The 18,762-nt window shown below is 38.8% G+C and overlaps 1 protein-coding gene across 1 annotated transcript; it reads left to right on the forward strand.

Moving 5' to 3' along the window:
* Positions 1 to 169: 169 nt before the first annotated feature.
* gnl1 (guanine nucleotide binding protein-like 1) lies at positions 170 to 17,604 on the forward strand. The gene is made up of 12 exons (XM_033980512.2): positions 170 to 381; positions 1,810 to 1,954; positions 2,663 to 2,799; positions 3,721 to 3,872; positions 4,612 to 4,683; positions 5,588 to 5,780; positions 8,623 to 8,718; positions 8,813 to 8,998; positions 10,377 to 10,555; positions 12,791 to 12,977; positions 14,210 to 14,350; positions 16,497 to 17,604. Exons 1-12 carry the CDS (start codon positions 309 to 311, stop codon positions 16,781 to 16,783), a joined length of 1,848 nt encoding a protein of 615 aa, XP_033836403.1. The 5' UTR covers positions 170 to 308; the 3' UTR covers positions 16,784 to 17,604.
* Positions 17,605 to 18,762: the final 1,158 nt, after the last annotated feature.

An 18,762-nucleotide genomic window follows, 5' to 3' on the forward strand; every position in this document is an offset into this window, starting at 1 on the left:
AAACAATATTTTCGACACGTTGAGGAAAAAAAAACAAATTGTAGTAGTTAAAGTCGTGGTTATAAATGCCGTTTAAGTAATTACATTCACATTAAAGCGCGTAAATATAGTTTAAATAGACAAAGTGTGCGTTGTTGTTGTAGTTGTAAAGTGGTTGGGTCCATTCTCTGCAGTGGAGATGGCGTCACTAAAGTGTAGGAGTCCAGAAACTTCACCCGTGTAAATATAATGTTACAGAACGCTGTGTGTGAGTAGACAGGGCCGAAACACACAGTCCTTAGTTGTATTTATAACGTATTAGTCTGAATATGCCGCGGAAAAAGGCATTCAGCAACAAACAGAAGAAGAAACAGCTACAAATCAAGCGGGAGAGAAAGAGAGGTAACGGCACGCAGCAGTTAGCATTAGCCGCGTTAGCATTAGCCTGTTAGCATTAGCCGCCGCGCTAGTCTGTTGTGTTTGTGTGAAGATCGTGGTTTTAACGGACACATTTGATTATTCCATGTGTTTTTTTTAGCTTTAATCTGTATAAATCTAACACGTTTTTACATTTAAACACAAAATGGCAGAATGACAACAGATTAACTGCGTACATCTCTGAACTTCTAATGTGACAACTCCTAAAACTCCACGTACAAGGTGTAAAAATGACTCACGTTTGATTAATTATGTTTTATTTCACTCACAAACCCGTGTCATGTTGTTTTGCAGCTCCACAGGCTTCTGTAAACTCAGGGCTCTGTTGTGAGAGTCTGAGGCTGAGGGACTTGTTCACACTGGAGTTGGAGCTGAGAGTATAAACATGTGTCAAATTATAAAATCAAACATGTGCTAAGTTATAAAGACAATATGTTCCACTACAATACACTTAGAACAGCAAATTAGGAACAGAAGCAGGGGGTAAACTGACTTCAATTCTTACAAATGCTTGTCTTACTTGGATTTACTCTTTTAAATGACAGATTATTATTAAACATCTTATGACATTCCTCATTATGTAACTGGCTTGAATAAGTAAAACCAAATCAGGAAACCAGCTAAGTGAAAAATAATAGTGCATTTTATTCTCTAGATTTGAGCAAAAGCAATAACACAGGTCCATAAAGTATATTAACTGAAAGTATAAGTTATGGGACGTTTGGCTCCTTTATGGCTGGCTCTTTTACTGTTTGTTTATATGAGAGAAGCTGGTGTGAGAACTCATTTTAACAACAAAATAATCACACAGAGAAGCGACCAAGGCTCAGATCTCTTTAAAATGGTTCAAACTGAGAGTGGGAGTGTGTTTACCCTTTGGAATCATGAAAATTTAAATAAAACCTTGCACTATCATAACAATAATAATAATAACAATAGCAACATAATTATTATTTGGTATTATTAGTTTTTGTTTTTAATTCATAAAAATAATTATTATGATGCCAAATATGTTTTTTTTTTGTGTTTTTTTCTGATTTTTGTGTTGGTTCAATGTTAATCAGGATAAAAATGCATGAAAATTAGAAAGAAAAAAGATTCAGTTCTTTTAAAAAATGAGATTGGGTTCTAACCATTCACACTAAGGAATCGTTCAAAAGAGCCAACTCCTTCATGAAACTAGTCATTTTTACAGGCCAACGTTGTAAATAAATCAGTTTTGAGTGTCTTTTTAAACAGTTTCGCAATGTTTTTGTATTACTTTTAATAATTATTTATGCATTTCACACACACCCACTGTCTGACTCTTAACCATGAATGTTATTTGATTTGATTATGTCTTTGTAACACATAGTTATCGTCATCTTTTTAACCTGTTATTTTGTGTTTAAGGAGATACTGGTTCAGGCCCGAGCAGCCGTAATGCCAGTGTGGAGAGAGGAGACCGCCAATCAGACACTTCAGACAGCGAGACCACAGATCTAAGGAGAATAAACCAACAACCAGGGGGCAGGGACAGTAGACATGACCCCAATAGGTGACGTCATTTGTAATTTAAAATGGTGGTTTTCTGATTTGTAGGTTGTGATGTTGGGGGCTGGGGCCATTATTCCTGTATCCTGTCTGTCCCACATCTTTTTTAAAGGTCCTTGTGAGCTTTAATCCATGCTCTAATGCTGTTACCTCCTTAAAAACAGACCTAGAATTGTGTTTTGTTTCATTCACACATGTTCGAGTAACACTTTATTATTAGTCTGTAACATCTCCAAAGCTCCAAACGCTCTGTTCCACCTTGTGATGTGATGAAGTGGTAGTTTTTGAGTTAACAACTATCTTTTACCTTTAGTTCAATAGAGTCTGGCAATTCCAGAGCTTAAATTATCCAAATAACTCAAGTGAAGGTGTGTGGAGTTTAAAAACACAGTGGAGATCTTTGTGTATTGCCACATAACATCACAAGGTGGATAGGAATGTTTTCTGTTTGAGAGAAATCCTAAATATGCAGGGTTTGTATTTTAAACATGTGTGAATGAAACAAAACACAACTCCAGGTCTGTTTGTGATGAGGAAACATAACACAGATCAGAGAAACACGTAATACGGGCCCTTTTAAGCAGTAAAAACCTTCAGAATCAATTACGTTAGTTTGAAACCCAGCAATAAAATGTTACTGCAACAAAACAAAACACTACATGAATAAATGAACACATGTTTTATACTGTTTTATGTCTGTTTTCAATATTAGATTTCGTCTGCACTTTGAGAAGGAGAGTAAAGAGGAGGTGGAGAAAAGGAAGAAGGTGGCGAGAGAGAAGGAGCTGCTGCCTGTAACTGACAAAGAGCTGGAGATCGACATTTGTGACATCTACCCTTCAGATAAAGGTTTGGTCGTTTTAACTCTCACGATGCACCTACATGAGTTAAAATGACCTGCACTTAGAATATTCATGTTTTAACGAGATAATAAAGCTGCACTAGGTAGCTTTTTTTATATGGAGAGTGCGCCGCCTGCTCGTCTACGTGGAGATACTACATCTTTGACTAGAATCATGTTCCACAATATGGTATTTACTTGTATATCTCCATGGAGACGAGCAGCTGACGCCACTAGACCGAGTTATAATTCATATCTGCTCTCCCGCTCACATTAAGGCTGCATGTTTTTCAACGTATTTTTACTTTATAATAAAAAAATGTAATTGAATAAATGCAAAATATTCAATGCCATACTGTGGAACATGTCTGGTAAAGAGATGACGTATCCATGGAGACAAGCAGGCGGCAGATCCTCCGCCAGAAAATGCCCCTTTTTAAGACATGTTTACTTATTTTATTTATTAACTTGTTTCACACATTTGTAACTAGTTTTAAGGTAATGTACAAAAATAACTACAGCCCATCAACAGTATTTATATTTTTTTTATTATTTTATTTTAAATTTTCTTTTTTATTTGCAAAAAATGTACGACAAGTTCAAGTACGTCTGACCATCAAGACATACACTCACATCATACATTTGATACAACATCATTTCCAAGAGTGAACAATTCTAACAAATTTACAGTTGTATCATTATTGTTTTATAGAAATGATGGTTTTACAAATAAACAAAAAAGGAAGCAAAGCAGGGATGGAATATAAATATTAGAAAATACCATCAGCAGTAATTTTAACAAACAAAAAAAAGACCCAAACTTGTCAGAAATGTTCAAATAAAAATAAATATTCAGAATTTCGAGTCGTTTTTATCTCATATGTTTTGCCGTGACTCAGAGCGTGACTTAACCTCACCGTTCATTTTAGGTCTCGGTTTCCCACGTCGGCCATCTTGGAATTACGAGATGACGCGAGAGAGTCTCCTGAGGAAAGAGGAGAAGTCATACAGAGAATATTTGGACGACCTGCACTCCAGAAACCCACCTGGATCTCTGAGCCACTTTGAACACAACCTGGAGGTGAATTCATGACTGACTGTGTTTACTCTGTGGCTTTAAGCTGCATTTTAACACGTCACAACAGAATCAACAAACCTATTCATTTGAAGCTTTTTATCTGCAGCTTTGAAATTGATATAATGCAGATGAAGCTGTTTTCTCACACAAGCTAAAAACAACAATGTCAATATTACATAGTTTTAGTCATACCGTGATGCAATTTTTTATTTTTTTTTAATCAAGATATGTTTATTGTTTTCAAATATACACACATTTACAACTGTCAAACTCACAGATGTCACATTTCTGCAGAGCTGGAAAAAAAGAAAAAAAAACTTACAAAATGTGAGTTTCCCACATGAAAAATGGGAAATGAGAACTAATAGAACTAAGAACTAATAATACAAAAATAAAGAAAAAAACAAAGTGTAAAACAAAACCCCTGTCATCGCGCGGGTATAATATTTACTCCAGGTGTTGTATTTATTCACATGCAACTACTCTACAGCCTGTTCTTTTTAAAGAGCTGGGTTCAACTATAGGAAACAGCTCCATGTTTTCTCAAATACATTGATATTTTGTCTCTAATCTAATTTTTTGCAATATCGATGATGCAGTATTTCTGTGTATAAAAGAGGATTTTGATCTGCTGGGATTAAATTGCCTAATGGCCCCATAACACACGCAGTACACACACTACTTTACATCTGCATAACATTTAACAGTTAATATTTAATATCATCATCTCTTTATTTTCCAGACGTGGAGACAGTTGTGGAGAGTCTTAGAAATGTCAGACGTCATCCTGCTGATTGTGGACATCAGACATCCAGTGAGTGCAACGACCACATCTGACCAGCAGATGGAGACAAATGTCATAGTGTTGTAGATTTAGAACATGTAGCATGGTTTGAAATGACTTCAATTAAGAATGAGAATCTTATCAATAGTTTTAACTTATTTAGATTTACTTACTTATATACTAGATTATTGAACTTGCCATTGAATCTCTGATGAGGTAAATCACCTTGAGTTTGTTAAAGGAAATCAGCCAAAAAGGTAACATGTAAAATAGAACAACTTCAGCTAAGAGCGTTCTTTCCTTAATGCGAGAAACAAGACAGACTTCAGCAGCCAAAACACACACATTATATCACCAAAATGTGCAGAAAAAACTACTTCTCCATGATGTTCTCACAAAATATCTGGTGTGTAGTGAATCGTCAAAAAAAAAAAGTATTAATAAAAATACATCGGACTTTATAATGTATACAAACATGAACGCCAATGTCTTGTTGTTGTACATACTTCAAAAAGCCTGAAGAAACGCTGAAATATGCTTCAACAGGCTGGAGAAATGCATTGATAGCATCCACTCAACCTTAAACGACTAAAATCTGATTAATATTTTGTCATATATCTTACCGGTATACTGATTTATCATGATTTTCAATTTAATATTATCATTATTATTACTAAAATCACATAAAATGGCTTTCAATATGGCCATCCCACACTCTCCAAAATTGTCTTTCTTCCTCCAAAGTCTGACGTCTGCTCCAAACATGAATCTTTCACTGACAGAGTTTTGGCTGAAGATGTCTTAATTAAAACTCCCAAACATTTAATGGACGATTAGAGATAATAGAATCTCAGTTTAAAATCTGATTACTTCTTCATCCCTCATTTGCAGCGTTACCAAAGTCCGTGTAGTTAAGTTTTCACCGTTTGTTCAGGTGCTGCAGCTTCCCCCAGACCTTTACCACTACATCACAGGAGCTCTACAGAAGCAGGTGGTTTTGGTGTTGAACAAAGTCGACCTGTGTCCTCCTCCGCTGGTGATCGCCTGGAAACACTACCTGACCTCACAGTTCCCTCATCTTGAAATCGTCTGCTTCACTTCCCACCCCGGGCAGCCCTACAGCACAGGTGAGGCCGGAGAGCTGGAAGAAAACAATATCAGCGTGTGGTATTTAGAAATCCCAACTAACTTACAGATACAAAATGTTGTTTGTTGGTTTAGTTTCTTCCGTCGGTTTGTGTAATTGTTACGATCCAGCTCGTCTAGGGTCAGGGAGTAACAAAAAACAAGATGGAAAATGGTAAAACAAAGAAGTTATTTAATGAACAGGAATGTTAAAGGCAAACAAAAGGGATCTAAAGTATTGAAACAAAACGTAACGTGCAGGGTCAAGTTTAACTAAGCAACAAATTTTACAACAACAGGACAAAATCTCGACAAACAAACACTGACACATACTGACATTTTACATAAACTGAATACGAATGTCTCAAAACACAGAGTCACTTCCACACGAACAAAAGGCACAAGAGACAAAATGGCAGACTGGCACAAAGCCCTGCAGTCCGGAGCAGGTGAGCTGTATCTCCTTAAACGGGGGGAGACGATGAGCAGGTGAGCCACAGGATTGGCCAGGTGGGAAAATAGTCCTCCAATCCACAGTGAGAGCTCACACGGTCAGGGTTACACAGGGAAAGGGGAGAGATTCAAACACACACACAAAACATAGGACCGATAATCATTAATCATGTTACAAGATCCACGAATATCACAAAAATAACTCTAAAATATCACGTGACACTTCAGTTATTCTACAGACCAAAGGGTTTAGGCTGAGGTTTAACACTTATTTTGCCTCTTCACATATAAAATACAACTTACGACGTCTGCGACCGCAACAAAAGGAAAAGACGGACATGACTGAAAACACTTTAGGTTCTCTGCTGGAGCCTTAAGCACATTTTTCACATATTTATTGTAAGCTATTGAGTGAAGTGCTAAAGTCGTGGCGATCGGCTGATGGTGTGGCCAAAGGAGTCGAGCCAGAGGAGGAGGCGGGTCCGTTTCATATAAGGGAGGACGCGCCGGGCCCCTGTGCACCCGGGTCACCTCCAAAAACACACATTCTTTATCAAAAACATGGCACAACAGACAAAAACAAAACTCATCTATTGTGAATGTAGAAAAGAAAACCTGTTTATACACACGTCACATAAGAAGACACACAGATCTGTACATAGCAATATTCATACACACATATACACACACACACACACTACACATAAGCACACACAGATCTGTACACAGCGATATTCACACACACATATACACACACACACACACTACACATAAGCACACACAGATCTGTACACAGCGATATTCACACACACATATACACACACACACAACTACACATAAGAAGACACACAGATCTGTACAGAGCGATATTCATACACACACACACCCAAACTACACTTAAGCAAACACACAGTCGATATTCACACACACACACATACACACACCGATCCATGAGTATAACACACACATAGGCCTTATACACACACACACACCGAGTTACACACAGGCACTTCATTTTAACCATCATTATTATTAATTGTGCTTTTATAAATGAAGTTGCCTGATTTATTCTATTCTCTATATTTTCCTATGAAACTGGCCTTATATTTTTTTTGTGTGTAAATTGTTTTGGAGCCTTTTTAATGTTTCCTCGTGGCTGCTCCATAAATTGACTCCTCTAATGGAGACACATGGACGTTTTAGTCTCGTCGTCGCGTTCGCTCTGAGGATAACGATCCGACTGGACCCGCTCTCTCTGGGGTCGAGCAGATGATTATGAGCCTCAAACATCCAAAAGTAAATCTAAAAGTAATAAACCCATATTTAACTCAAGCTAGTTACATTCTTAAAGCTGCATTATGTCACTTTTCTTGTGGAGTTTGTGCTGTGGGCTTGTTTTGAGTTCGCATTGACTCAAATGTTGCACAGTTTGGCATTAAACACATTTGTCTTGCGTTGATTTTATTACCGTGAAAAACCTTCTGTGAGTGGGCTTGGCTTTTCACAGATCTGACATTTCACTTGGCCCGATGGCGTCACCTTTTTGTCTCCATGGCGATAGATGAGTTTAATACCATACTATGAAACATCCCGTATATTTTGATGTAATAAAGTACGTGACCAAAATGGATATTGTTGGATGTACAGTCGTCTCTCACTATATCGTGGTTCACTTTTCGTGGTCTTGTTGTTTTGCGGATTTTTTGGTGCATTTTTACAGCGTATGAACGTGCATTATGTCGTGCGTCCTGATTGGCTGTTGGACTGTAGACCATTGTGTCGTGCGTCCTGATTGGCTGTTGGACTGTAGACCATTGTGTCGTGCGTCCTGATTGGCTGTTGGACTGTAGACCATTGTCCATCAGTCTCCTCCGTGCCGTGTCTCCTGTCCAGTACAGAATGTGTTCAGACAAATTTACATAAACGTTGGATCTCAGTGTGACTCTGAAGTGCTGTACGTTTGCGATTTGTTTTCTCCCCGACAAAACCCACAATGTCGATGAAACGTTCTGCACCGACAAAGACGCCTACGAAGGTTTGAGCTTTGAGAGAGTTTAAACGAGAGAGAAATGTGAGAAAATGTGTGAGAAAAGTGTATAAAGTGTGTGGTGAGGGGTTTTACAGACAAAAAACATAGAGAATAATGTAAAAAATAAAGCAAATTTTGTCTATTGCGGGTTATTTTTAGAACGTAACAAAGGACCACTGTAACTTGCCAATACTTTGACATACAAATTTCACATTTCAATATTATCGTCAACATTTACTTCAATTTATGGCACTTGTTAACTCTTAATGGTCCTTTTTCATATAAATCCTCATTAAAACCTGTTCTACATTGTGTCTGGCTATGATATTTTATTTATCAGCTGTACTTTCTTTGTCTTTTAGTTCTACAAAAGAAAAGAATGAGGAAGAAGGCGACCTGGAACGCTGGAGGGCCTTTGGACATCCTCAAAGCCTGTCAGGACATCACAGCGGGGAAGGGTACGCCCACTCCGCCGCTTATAACGGAGTCTCTCAGATATCCGCTCCTCTTTGCATATGTTACCGGCTCATAACCAACTGGTCCTTTTTGTAGTTGACCTTTCGAGCTGGGAGCAGAAGATAAAGAGCGATGCGGTTGCCGAGCGCGTGGACGGCGAGCGGGAAGGGGAGGGGCCCGGGGAGTCGGTGCTGATGGAGCACCAGAGCGACAGCGCCATGGAGATGAGCAGTTTGTCCCGAGAGCTGTACAAAGACGGGGTTCTCACGCTGGGCTGCATAGGTGAAGTAAAATAAAATAAATACTATAAAGGTCCGATATTGCACGAAAAATTGACTCTCGTGAGGTTTAAGTCGTGTTCTAACGCCGTTTCCTCCTCAAAAACACATCTGGAGTTGTGTTTTGTTTCATTCACACGTTTGAGTCACACTTTATTATTAGTCTGTTACTTCTCCAACGCTCAAAATGCGACGTTCCACCTTGTGATGTCATCAAGTGGTAGTTTTCAAGTTAACAGCAACTTTTACTTTAATCGAGCTGGGAATTCCAAAGCTGAAATGATCCAAATGATTCTAGAAATGAAGGTTTGTGGAGTTTGAAAACACAGCGGAGCACTTCCTGTATCGCCTCATGATGACATCACAAGGTGGAAGAGAGTGTTTTTAGTTTGGGAGAAGAATTCAGTCTAAATATGCAGGGTTTTTGTGTTAAACATGTGAAAAACACAACTCTGGGTATGTTTGTGATGAGGAAACACATTATACAGTAGCTCCTTTTAGATAATTACAAACAGAAGAGGGAAAAGCTCATTTAGAACGACTGAGTAACTGTTTTTGGTGAGAATCAAACAGGCAAAACGTTAATATTGTTCCAGTTATTGTTGCTAAAAATCCCAGATAGTAATTGATATTAAAACTAGTATGAAACCAACTAAGTCAACAATTATCTGTACTGAAAAAAATATATAAACGGGACAAAGTTTAGCAAAAGACGAAATTTAAATCTGTCAACTGGACAAATCGTTGAACGGAAGAAGCAGCAAAACGTCTTCACTCCAACATCGATTTGTCCAGTTTACAGATTTAAATTTCGTCTTTTGCTGTGGATCAGACCTGGACGACTGAGGGACACAGACACGATGAAGTTTGACCTTTCCTCAATACTTTTCAAATGTTTTAATTTGTTTTAAAGGAGGATTAGCTTCAGCGCTCACTCACAACCAGCACAAGCACTAACAACTATCTTTTTTTTTTAAATTTCCAAAGAAAATTTAAAATAATTGTGTCTACATTGATAGTAACAATCAAATACTTGACTTCGTTTACTTTGAATTACAGCAATGGGTTAGCTAATTAAAACTACCATCGAACCAACCAATTAAACAAATATCGATAATGAAAAAATTATATATAAACAGGAAAAAGTTTGACCTTTCCTCAGTGGTTTTAAAATTTTGTAGCATCTCATTTTATTTAGATTTTTACAGGATGATTAGCTTTAGCACTCACACTAGCAACTGATTATTGTCAAATTATTCAAAAAAAAAAAATTAAAATGAATGTGTTTTATTCATTTACAGTTTGACTTTTAAATACAACAATACCATTTTGACAATATCCCGTTTATTCTACGTATTTTCTCTCTCATAATTTCCCTCCAGGTTTTCCAAACGTCGGCAAATCGTCCGTGATCAACACTCTGGTTGGTAGAAAAGTGGTGAGCGTGTCTCGGACCCCAGGACACACCAAATACTTTCAGACGTACTACCTCACTCCGACAGTCAAACTCTGCGATTGTCCCGGGCTCGTTTTCCCCTCCCGAGTCAACAAACAGCTACAGGTACAAACTGGATATTATAAACTGGGATATTTAGTGTTTTTTTAAGCAGGTGTAATGCTGATTCTGTCCTCAACGGTGGAATAAAACTAGTATATTGTTTACCAGTGACGCTGTGGTTAGTTAAGGTCATAAACTGTGATAATTCCACTTTAAGGCTGTTACTAATGTGTTTAAACGGTCACACTTCATTTGACTGAACCAATTAAGTGAGCGAGTTATGTTTATTTATAGAGTGCATCAGCTCACAAAGTGCTGCACAGATTAAAAATATGCAAATAACTAAAATGGATCAAATGCAGAAACATGATGAAATACAGCAGCACTTAAAGAGCACCAAAACTGTAACTATTAATCTCTTAAAGTGCTAAACTTCAGTAGTTCTGTACAGTGTAAATGTGCGTGTCTCTGTTAAACATCGGACGATAATGAAATTTCACGTTTATCGAGGCCAAAATAATTTAAAAATGTTGCATCTGAATAATTATAATTTTAATTTTATGAATAAGTTTGATTTTTAAAGAACTGTTATAGTCTTGTACTTTGTTATCAGTGAAAATAACTACGATTTAGCGAGAATATTCTGGATGTGCAGGGCCGTCGACTGAAATTTGGGGGCCCCGGGCACAGAGTCTCACATGGGCCCCCCCTGTAATACAAATTAATATGAAGAGAGTCCAATTCTGGGCCTTTAAACCCCGGGACAACAGACCCTTTTTGTCAACTCCCCTGTGGATAAGTAGATTTTTTTTCCTGCACATTTTGTTGATTATTGTCGACCGTTTTTTATCACGATAAACAATATTATTTATCGTCCCATCTCTAGTCTCTGTGTAGAAGGTTGTGGTAGTTTTAAACGTGTATACTCTTCTTACCAGGTCTAACACTGATCCTTTCCCTCTGTTATAAATAATAAAACTACTACATTGTTTAATCGTGACTCTGAACATCTGCGAATCCGTGTACTTTCTTCTCCCTCCGCTCCCCCTTTTGGTCAGTCCCTGTAAAAGATGATTCACAATTGAAATCGCACTGTGTCGTTCATAAAGGTTGAAAATAACATCCACGGGGGTCTCCATCTTGAATAAAACCTGCTAAACCAGTATTTTAGACGTCTGCAAATGTGTTTTAGTTTTATACCAAAGCAGAATTCAATCGTTTGTCAAATGATATTTTAAAGCTGCACTCAGTAACTTTTCTGATTCCACATTATGGTGTTAAAAGTGTCTGTATTTGGGTTTGTTCAGTTGCGTAAGTTTGACCCGTGCGTTGTTCGGCTTTTGTCCCAGTGGAGTTTAATACTGTACAGTGGAACTTTACAGGCAATACAATAGCTTTTCCACGGAGACAAGCAGGTTACATAGTGTAGCTTTAACATGTGTAAAAAATATACTGTGTGAACCATAGACTGTTTATATAAATGGACGTAGCTAAGCTGCTAGCCACCACGTTTGAACTGGAAGTGATCGTGTGCGCACAACTCCATCGATTCTGGCTCCAATTCACTTTCTATTGAAAAGCAGTTGCACCTCGCTCTGTACCTGCTGCTTCAGACTCATTTTGGTCTTAAATGTTTGTATTAACCCTCTACATCATCTTGGAGTTCTTTTTTTTAGTTTTTTTTTTTTTTTTTTTTTTTTAATTATTATTATTATTTTAGTTAGTTTAGTTAGTTATTTTGAGCTTTTGTTTGTTTTTGGTTTTGTTTTTTTGTTTTTGTGATTTTGGGGTTTTATTTTAGTTATTTTTATTTAATTTTTTTGTTATTTTGAGGTGTTCTTTTTTTTTAGTTCATTTTCTTTATTTTATTTTTTTAGTTATTTTGAGATTTTTTTTTTTTTTTTTTAGTTATCTAGATTTTTTTTAAGTTTACTTTTTACTTATTTTTTCAAACTGTCCCCTCTCTCTGTACCTCCTGCTGTCAGACTCATCATTTTGGCCTTAAATGTCCGTATTAAATTACACTTCTTTATTCTTTGTTGTTCTTCTGTTTTTGTTCAGCTCTAATATAAAGCTAAAAATAGTGTTCATTAGCTAAGACTCCTAAAAAAAACATGATGTGAACTTAAAACAGGCTAACGAACCCAATTTGTACTGACAAAACAACCACACATGGAGAAAATTGATTATCGATTTAACGCAAACCCATTTGTGTGACATCTAATGAGAATGAGTGTCGATAGAAGCCGGTCTGAAAGTTCATTCTTAACCTTTATCTTGTTTTTGTTTGTTTTGTAGATTCTGGCCGGTATCTACCCCGTGTCTCAGCTGCAGGAGCCGTACAATTCAGTGGGTTATCTGTGTGAAAGAACTCCTTTTCTGTCCGTCCTGAAGCTGAAGCATCCCTCTTTAACGGAGAACAACCCACAGCAGCAGAACCAGGGGTCAGAGGAGCCAAAGTGGACGGCCTGGGACGTCTGTGAGGGTGGGTGGAGCCAGACCGTAGACTGTATATGTAAAATGGACATGGCTAACCTGCTAGCCGCCACGCTACAAACAGGAAGTGATCCAAGAACTGAAGGGTTATACTGCAAAAAGCGCAAAATAGTACTTGTTTTGAGTAGTTTAGGTTGGTAAAGCTAAGATAATTTCACTTTAAAGATATCGCTAATGTGTTTAAACGGTCACACTTCATTTGACTGAACCAATTAAGTAAGCGAGTAATGTTTATTTATAGAGCGCTGTTTGTAGAGATCAGCTCTCAAAGTGCTGCACAGATTAAAAATATGCAAATGACTAAAATGGATCAAATGCAGGAACATGATAAAATACAACACAGAAAAGACCAGCGCCACTACAGGAATAACAACATGTAAGAACTACTGTAGATGTGGTGCTTTAGGTCTCACAGAGGTCGAGAGTTTAGGGTTTTAGCGCAAAAATAAAACAAGGCAAGTTTATTTGTATAGTATAATTGTACACAAAGTCATTCAAAGTGTTTTACAGAATAAGAAAGACATTAAATCACAATACAACAAATCAAAACATAAATAATCAACTTAAAAGTAACATAAAAAGAGACAAGTGCAGAATAAACCCCTTTCAGTCACAGCAGCTGAACAGAACTGATTTGTGTCTGGAGTTAAACGTCGTCAAAGTCGAGGCCTGAGTCACATCTTCAGGAAGAATGTTCCAGGTTTTAACTGCACAAAACTGAAACACTGATTCTACATGTTTAGTCCCGGTTTAGTCCCGGTTTAGTCCCGGTTTAGTCCCGGTTTAGTCCCGGTTTAGTCCCGGTTTAGTCCCGGTTTAGTTCCGGTTTAGTCCCGGTTTTGTCCCGGTTTAGTCCCGGTTTAGTCCCGGTTCAGTCCCGGTTCAGTCCTGATTTAGACCTGGTTTAGTCCTGGTTCAGTCTTGGTTTAGACCTGGTTTAGTCCTGGTTCAGCCCTGGTTCAGTCCTGATTTCGTTCTGGTTTCGTCCCGGTCTAGTCCCGGTTCAGTCCCGGTCTAGTCCCGGTCTAGTCCCGGTCTAGTCCCGGTCTAGTCCCGGTCTAGTCCCGGTCTAGTCCCGGTCTAGTCCCGGTCTAGTCCCGGTCTAGTTCTCTGTGTGTGAGATCATTCATATGATGCACTGATGTAAAATAAAAAGATGTTGCATAAAATCTGAACCTAAAGACTTAAACACTTTGTCTTCTGTTTGGATTCATGTTTTAGCCTGGGCCGAGAGAAGAGGTTACAAGACGGCGAAGGCGGCTCGTAACGACGTGTACAGAGCGGCCAACAGTCTCCTGAGGCTCGCCATCGACGGACGACTGTGTCTGTGCCTCAGGCCTCCAGGATACAGCTGCCTCAGAGGTGACAAGGCTTTATCTGTAAAATATGTACAGAGCTCTGAAAGTGAAAGAAACTTAGAAATGTCCATCCATCTTATTCTGCTTATCTGAGAGTCTAAGCACTCCCAGACTTCCCTCACGCCAGACACTTCCTCCAGCTCCTCTGGGCCCTCAAGACACTAGAAATATCACCCTGTCAGATTGTATTGTTGTGAGAAGAAACACCACACTGTAGCTCTGTAGATTTTTAAATTATATCTTGACAAAAATGTTGGTTAGATTTTTTTTTAAATTCTATACGAAAGCCAAAAAATCCAAGTGTTTCTTCGATTCAGCTCGGGTGGGTGATGCCAGAAAAGTGAATATCACACGTTTTTAGAGACTTTATCACTCAATAACGTTAGTTCCGTAAAAGATTTCTGCTGCTTCTAAGCGTTTAGTTCACCGTGATTGGTCAAATCCACCTGTCACTCACTCAGAGGCGGGTCAAAAGTGGAGACAGACAGATCTTGTTTGGCCGATACATCCGGTTGATATTTGGACTTTTTAGGGAAGGTTGTCAAACTCATTTTCACCGAGGGCCATGTCAACAAAATGGTTGTTCTCAAAGGGCCAGATGTGACCGTAAGATAAATGTCACTACGTTTTAATCTTGTTAATTAACAGTTTCTATATTTATTACTTATTCAAGTTACAAATGTTGCATATGGATTTGCGTAGACATGAAAAAATGGCTGTTTAACTGTGTATCTCCTGATAAACTGACATTTTAACACAGTCATGTCTTTTAATTTACTTTGTCACGGCCACATAAAATGGCATGGCGGGCCAAATTTGGCACACGGGCCTTGAGTTTGACACATCACTTTCGGCCTTAAAACTCCAGCACAGGCCGATATTTAGTGTGAGGCAATTTGTTGTCTAGAGCATACACATAAAAGTTTATTTCTTTTTTTTTTACTATGTGTTTCTAACTTTTTTGTTTTTATAAATACAACATAAAACAAAATAAACAAACAAACAATTCAGAGTATAGACCGTTCTGAAAGACATCGATACATAACAATTCAATCAATCCCACGTCCAGGAAGATTTGTCCAAAGTGGCACAAAAGTTTATTTTAACACATTAATACGAAGAGACAACGGAATTAAATGTGACGCACGTCTGTCTTAGAGGTTTGTGGTTAAAAAAGGGGCCCTGGGTGAGGTTCTAGTCAATTTAAACTACAGAATTTGAGGAAAATAATCTAATTTGGTCCTTGTAATTCCTCCAGGTACAGACACAAGTGGTTTCCTCTACCGACGAATTTATTAGCCTCCATCTCGCACATGAATCCAAATAAATACACTCGTGAAAATTAAAGAAACACATAGACAAAACAATAATTAACTTAATAAACAATAAAGACGTTCGACAATTACCTTCTGAAAATAAAACAGACAAAACTAACCTCATTGGCTCTAGACCGAGAGGGATTAACTTTCTTCTTAAATGCATCTTTAAACTGCAACTTAATCATCTGCTTTTAATCATGACACTTTTCTCATTTAGCTGAGGTCGCTTCTTCTACGTGACGAGCGACGCTTCACGTGTGCACAGACCTTAAACTGCGCCCTCTAGTGACACTCCACAAAGTTATACCTAAATAACATAAAACACATAAACTAAAATGTGGCAGTTACAGTCCTAAATATCGACAGAGCGAATCGGCCATCGGTTCTCCTGGATTCTAATCGGTATCGACATCGATCATGAAACAATATCGGAATCTGTAATCAGAAGGAGAAGTCGGTGTGAAAAGTGTCAGGTTATGAACGTAGAGCTTCATTGTACAGAGAATTACTTATAATATAAACACAAATATAATCACAAAAAAATAAAAAAAATAAATCGGGACCTCACAAAATTATTTATTCGTTCTTTTTTTTGAATCTTCTGCCCTTTCCCTCTTATTTATGTTTTTTTTTAGTCGTCTTTTTCTGTTTTATCACTTTACTTTTAATGTCTTTTGTTGGTTGTTTTGTCTCTAATATCTAAAAAACTAAAATAAAAATTCCAAACTGTCACAGAAATCGGGTTTGGTTTGGATTTATATCGTCATAGCAACCAGCTCAGTTTCTCAAAAAAAAAAACCTGCTACGACACTTTTATTCTTTTCTCCGCAGAGCACTGGGAGAATCACGTGGATCTGCCCGACGTCGTGGCGATACAGGGCAGGACGAACGTGGAGGAGGTTTCCGACGAGGAGGGGGAGTCGAGCAGCGAGGGCGAGGAGGAGGAGAGGGACCGCGACGCCGACGTGGACGAGGACGCGGACGACGACGACGACGGTGGCGGCGGCGGCGACGGAGGAGGAGGCGGCTTCAGGCGGGCGCCAAAGAAAGAAACTGCACCGCCGTCCGGGTTCACCGTCAACATGTACAACGTGCTGAGGGAAAACGAGTGTGAGTGAAAGAGCGAGGAGGGACGGGAACCAATGAGCTCAGTGGGCTGCGGTCATGTGACGTCATAAAGAACACGGTTTAACACAAAATGGAGGACGGCGAAAAGTGATACGGGAGAGTTTACTGCTTAAAATGGAGATGTTTTTGGTTACTATTTCAAAACGCGGTCTCTAATAAAGCTGTGACATTGCTGCTTTTGACTGAAATAATCCGAAGTATAGCATTAAAACTATAAATCTCCATGGAGACGAGCGAGTCATTCCACCAGGCAGAGTTACAGGTCTGATCTGTGGACCATTAACCATTAAGAAAGCACGTTTTTCAAAGCATTCCTGCGACAAAAGTAAGTTTAACGCCATATAAATGTACAGTATAACATTCCGGGCACATAGCAACATCCCCATGGAGACGCCAGACAAGAAAAGTTACAAAGTGCGCCTTTAACTACCGTAAAATGCAGTTGTTTTGACACCGTAGTGGCAAAAACAGTGGTGTTCTTCAACCGCACAGGCCTCAGGGGAAAGAAGGCGCCTGATTTGTCTGTTATTAATGTTTATATTTTCAGTTACGGACGGAAAAGTGAAATAAAAACAGCAGGATAATGTAGAGCAGGTTAATACGAACGTTTAAGACCAAAATGATGAGTCTGCACCTGACTGAGCGACAGGTGCGTCAGAGGAGAAGCACTCGGATGGTTTAGACATGGTTTAGACCTGGTTTAGTCCTGGTTTAGACCTAGTTTAGACCCGGTTTAGTCCTGGTTTAGTCCTGGTTTAGACCTAGTTTAGACCCGGTTTAGTCCTGGTTTAGTCCTGGTTTAGACCTAGTTTAGACCCGGTTTAGTCCTGGTTTAGACCTGGTTTAGACACGGTTTAGACCTGGTTTAGAACCAGTTTAGACCAAGTTTAGTACTAGTTTAGACCTAGTTTAGTCCTGGTTTAGACCTAGTTTAGTCTTGGTTTAGTCCTGTTCTAGTCCTGTTCTAGTCCTGGTTTAGTCCTGTTCTAGTCCTGTTCTAGTCCTGGTTTAGTCCTGGTTTAGTCCTGGTCTAGTCCTGGTTTAGTCCTCTTCTAGTCCTGGTTTAGTCCTCTTCTAGTCCTGGTTTAGTCCTGGTTTAGTCCTGTTCTAGTCCTGTTCTAGTCCTGTTCTAGTCCTGTTCTAGTCCTGGTCTAGTCCTGGTCTAGTCCTGGTCTAGTCCTGGTCTAGTCCTGGTTTAGTCCTGGTCTAGTCCTGGTCTAGTTCTGGTTTAGTCCTGGTTTAGTCCTGGTTTAGTCCTGGTTTAGTCCTGTTCTAGTCCTGGTCTAGTTCTGGTTTAGTCCTGGTCTAGGCCTGTTCTAGTCCTGTTCTAGTCCTGGTTTAGTCCTGGTTTAGTCCTGGTTTAGTCCTCTTCTAGTCCTGGTTTAGTCCTGGTTTAGTTCTGGGGCGATAGGTGTTTCAGGAGAAGCACTTGAATCATAAAGGTTAAAAAACTCCCGTCTCGCTCTTGTTTCACTTTTATTCACGTTTGTCAGATAAATATAAACAAGGAGAGAGAAAAGGGGCCGTCGTCAAACCTGAGGAAGGAGCGGCCGAAACGTTGTGCGAATAAAAGTGAACCAGGAGTGAGACGGCGTGCGGGCGTTTTCTGAATCATGGTTTTCAAATTATAGACTGTGATGATGTCATAGTCCCAGATGGGGGCGGGGCAAGAGCCAGTTTTCTATTGATTACATCGTACTTTACTGTGAAATATCCAAAAGATGTTGAACTCGATCATTTCTATTAATGACTAGAACCAAGAACTCACTGTACCGCAACAAAAACCTTCATCTGAACAATATTAACTCTAGCTTCTCCTCTGTCTGTGTTAAATATAATTGTTTTTTCTAGAACTTTACGATGCCGCGCTCCATCCCAAACCTCACAACAGCCCATAGTTAACGTGTAAATCAGGAGTTTGGATGAGATCGTACAAAAATATACCTGTTTTTCTTTCCTGTCAGGCCGG

The sequence above is a fragment of the Periophthalmus magnuspinnatus genome, chromosome 16 (genome assembly GCF_009829125.3).
Source record: "Periophthalmus magnuspinnatus isolate fPerMag1 chromosome 16, fPerMag1.2.pri, whole genome shotgun sequence".
Classification (NCBI taxonomy): Eukaryota; Metazoa; Chordata; class Actinopteri; order Gobiiformes; family Gobiidae; genus Periophthalmus; species Periophthalmus magnuspinnatus.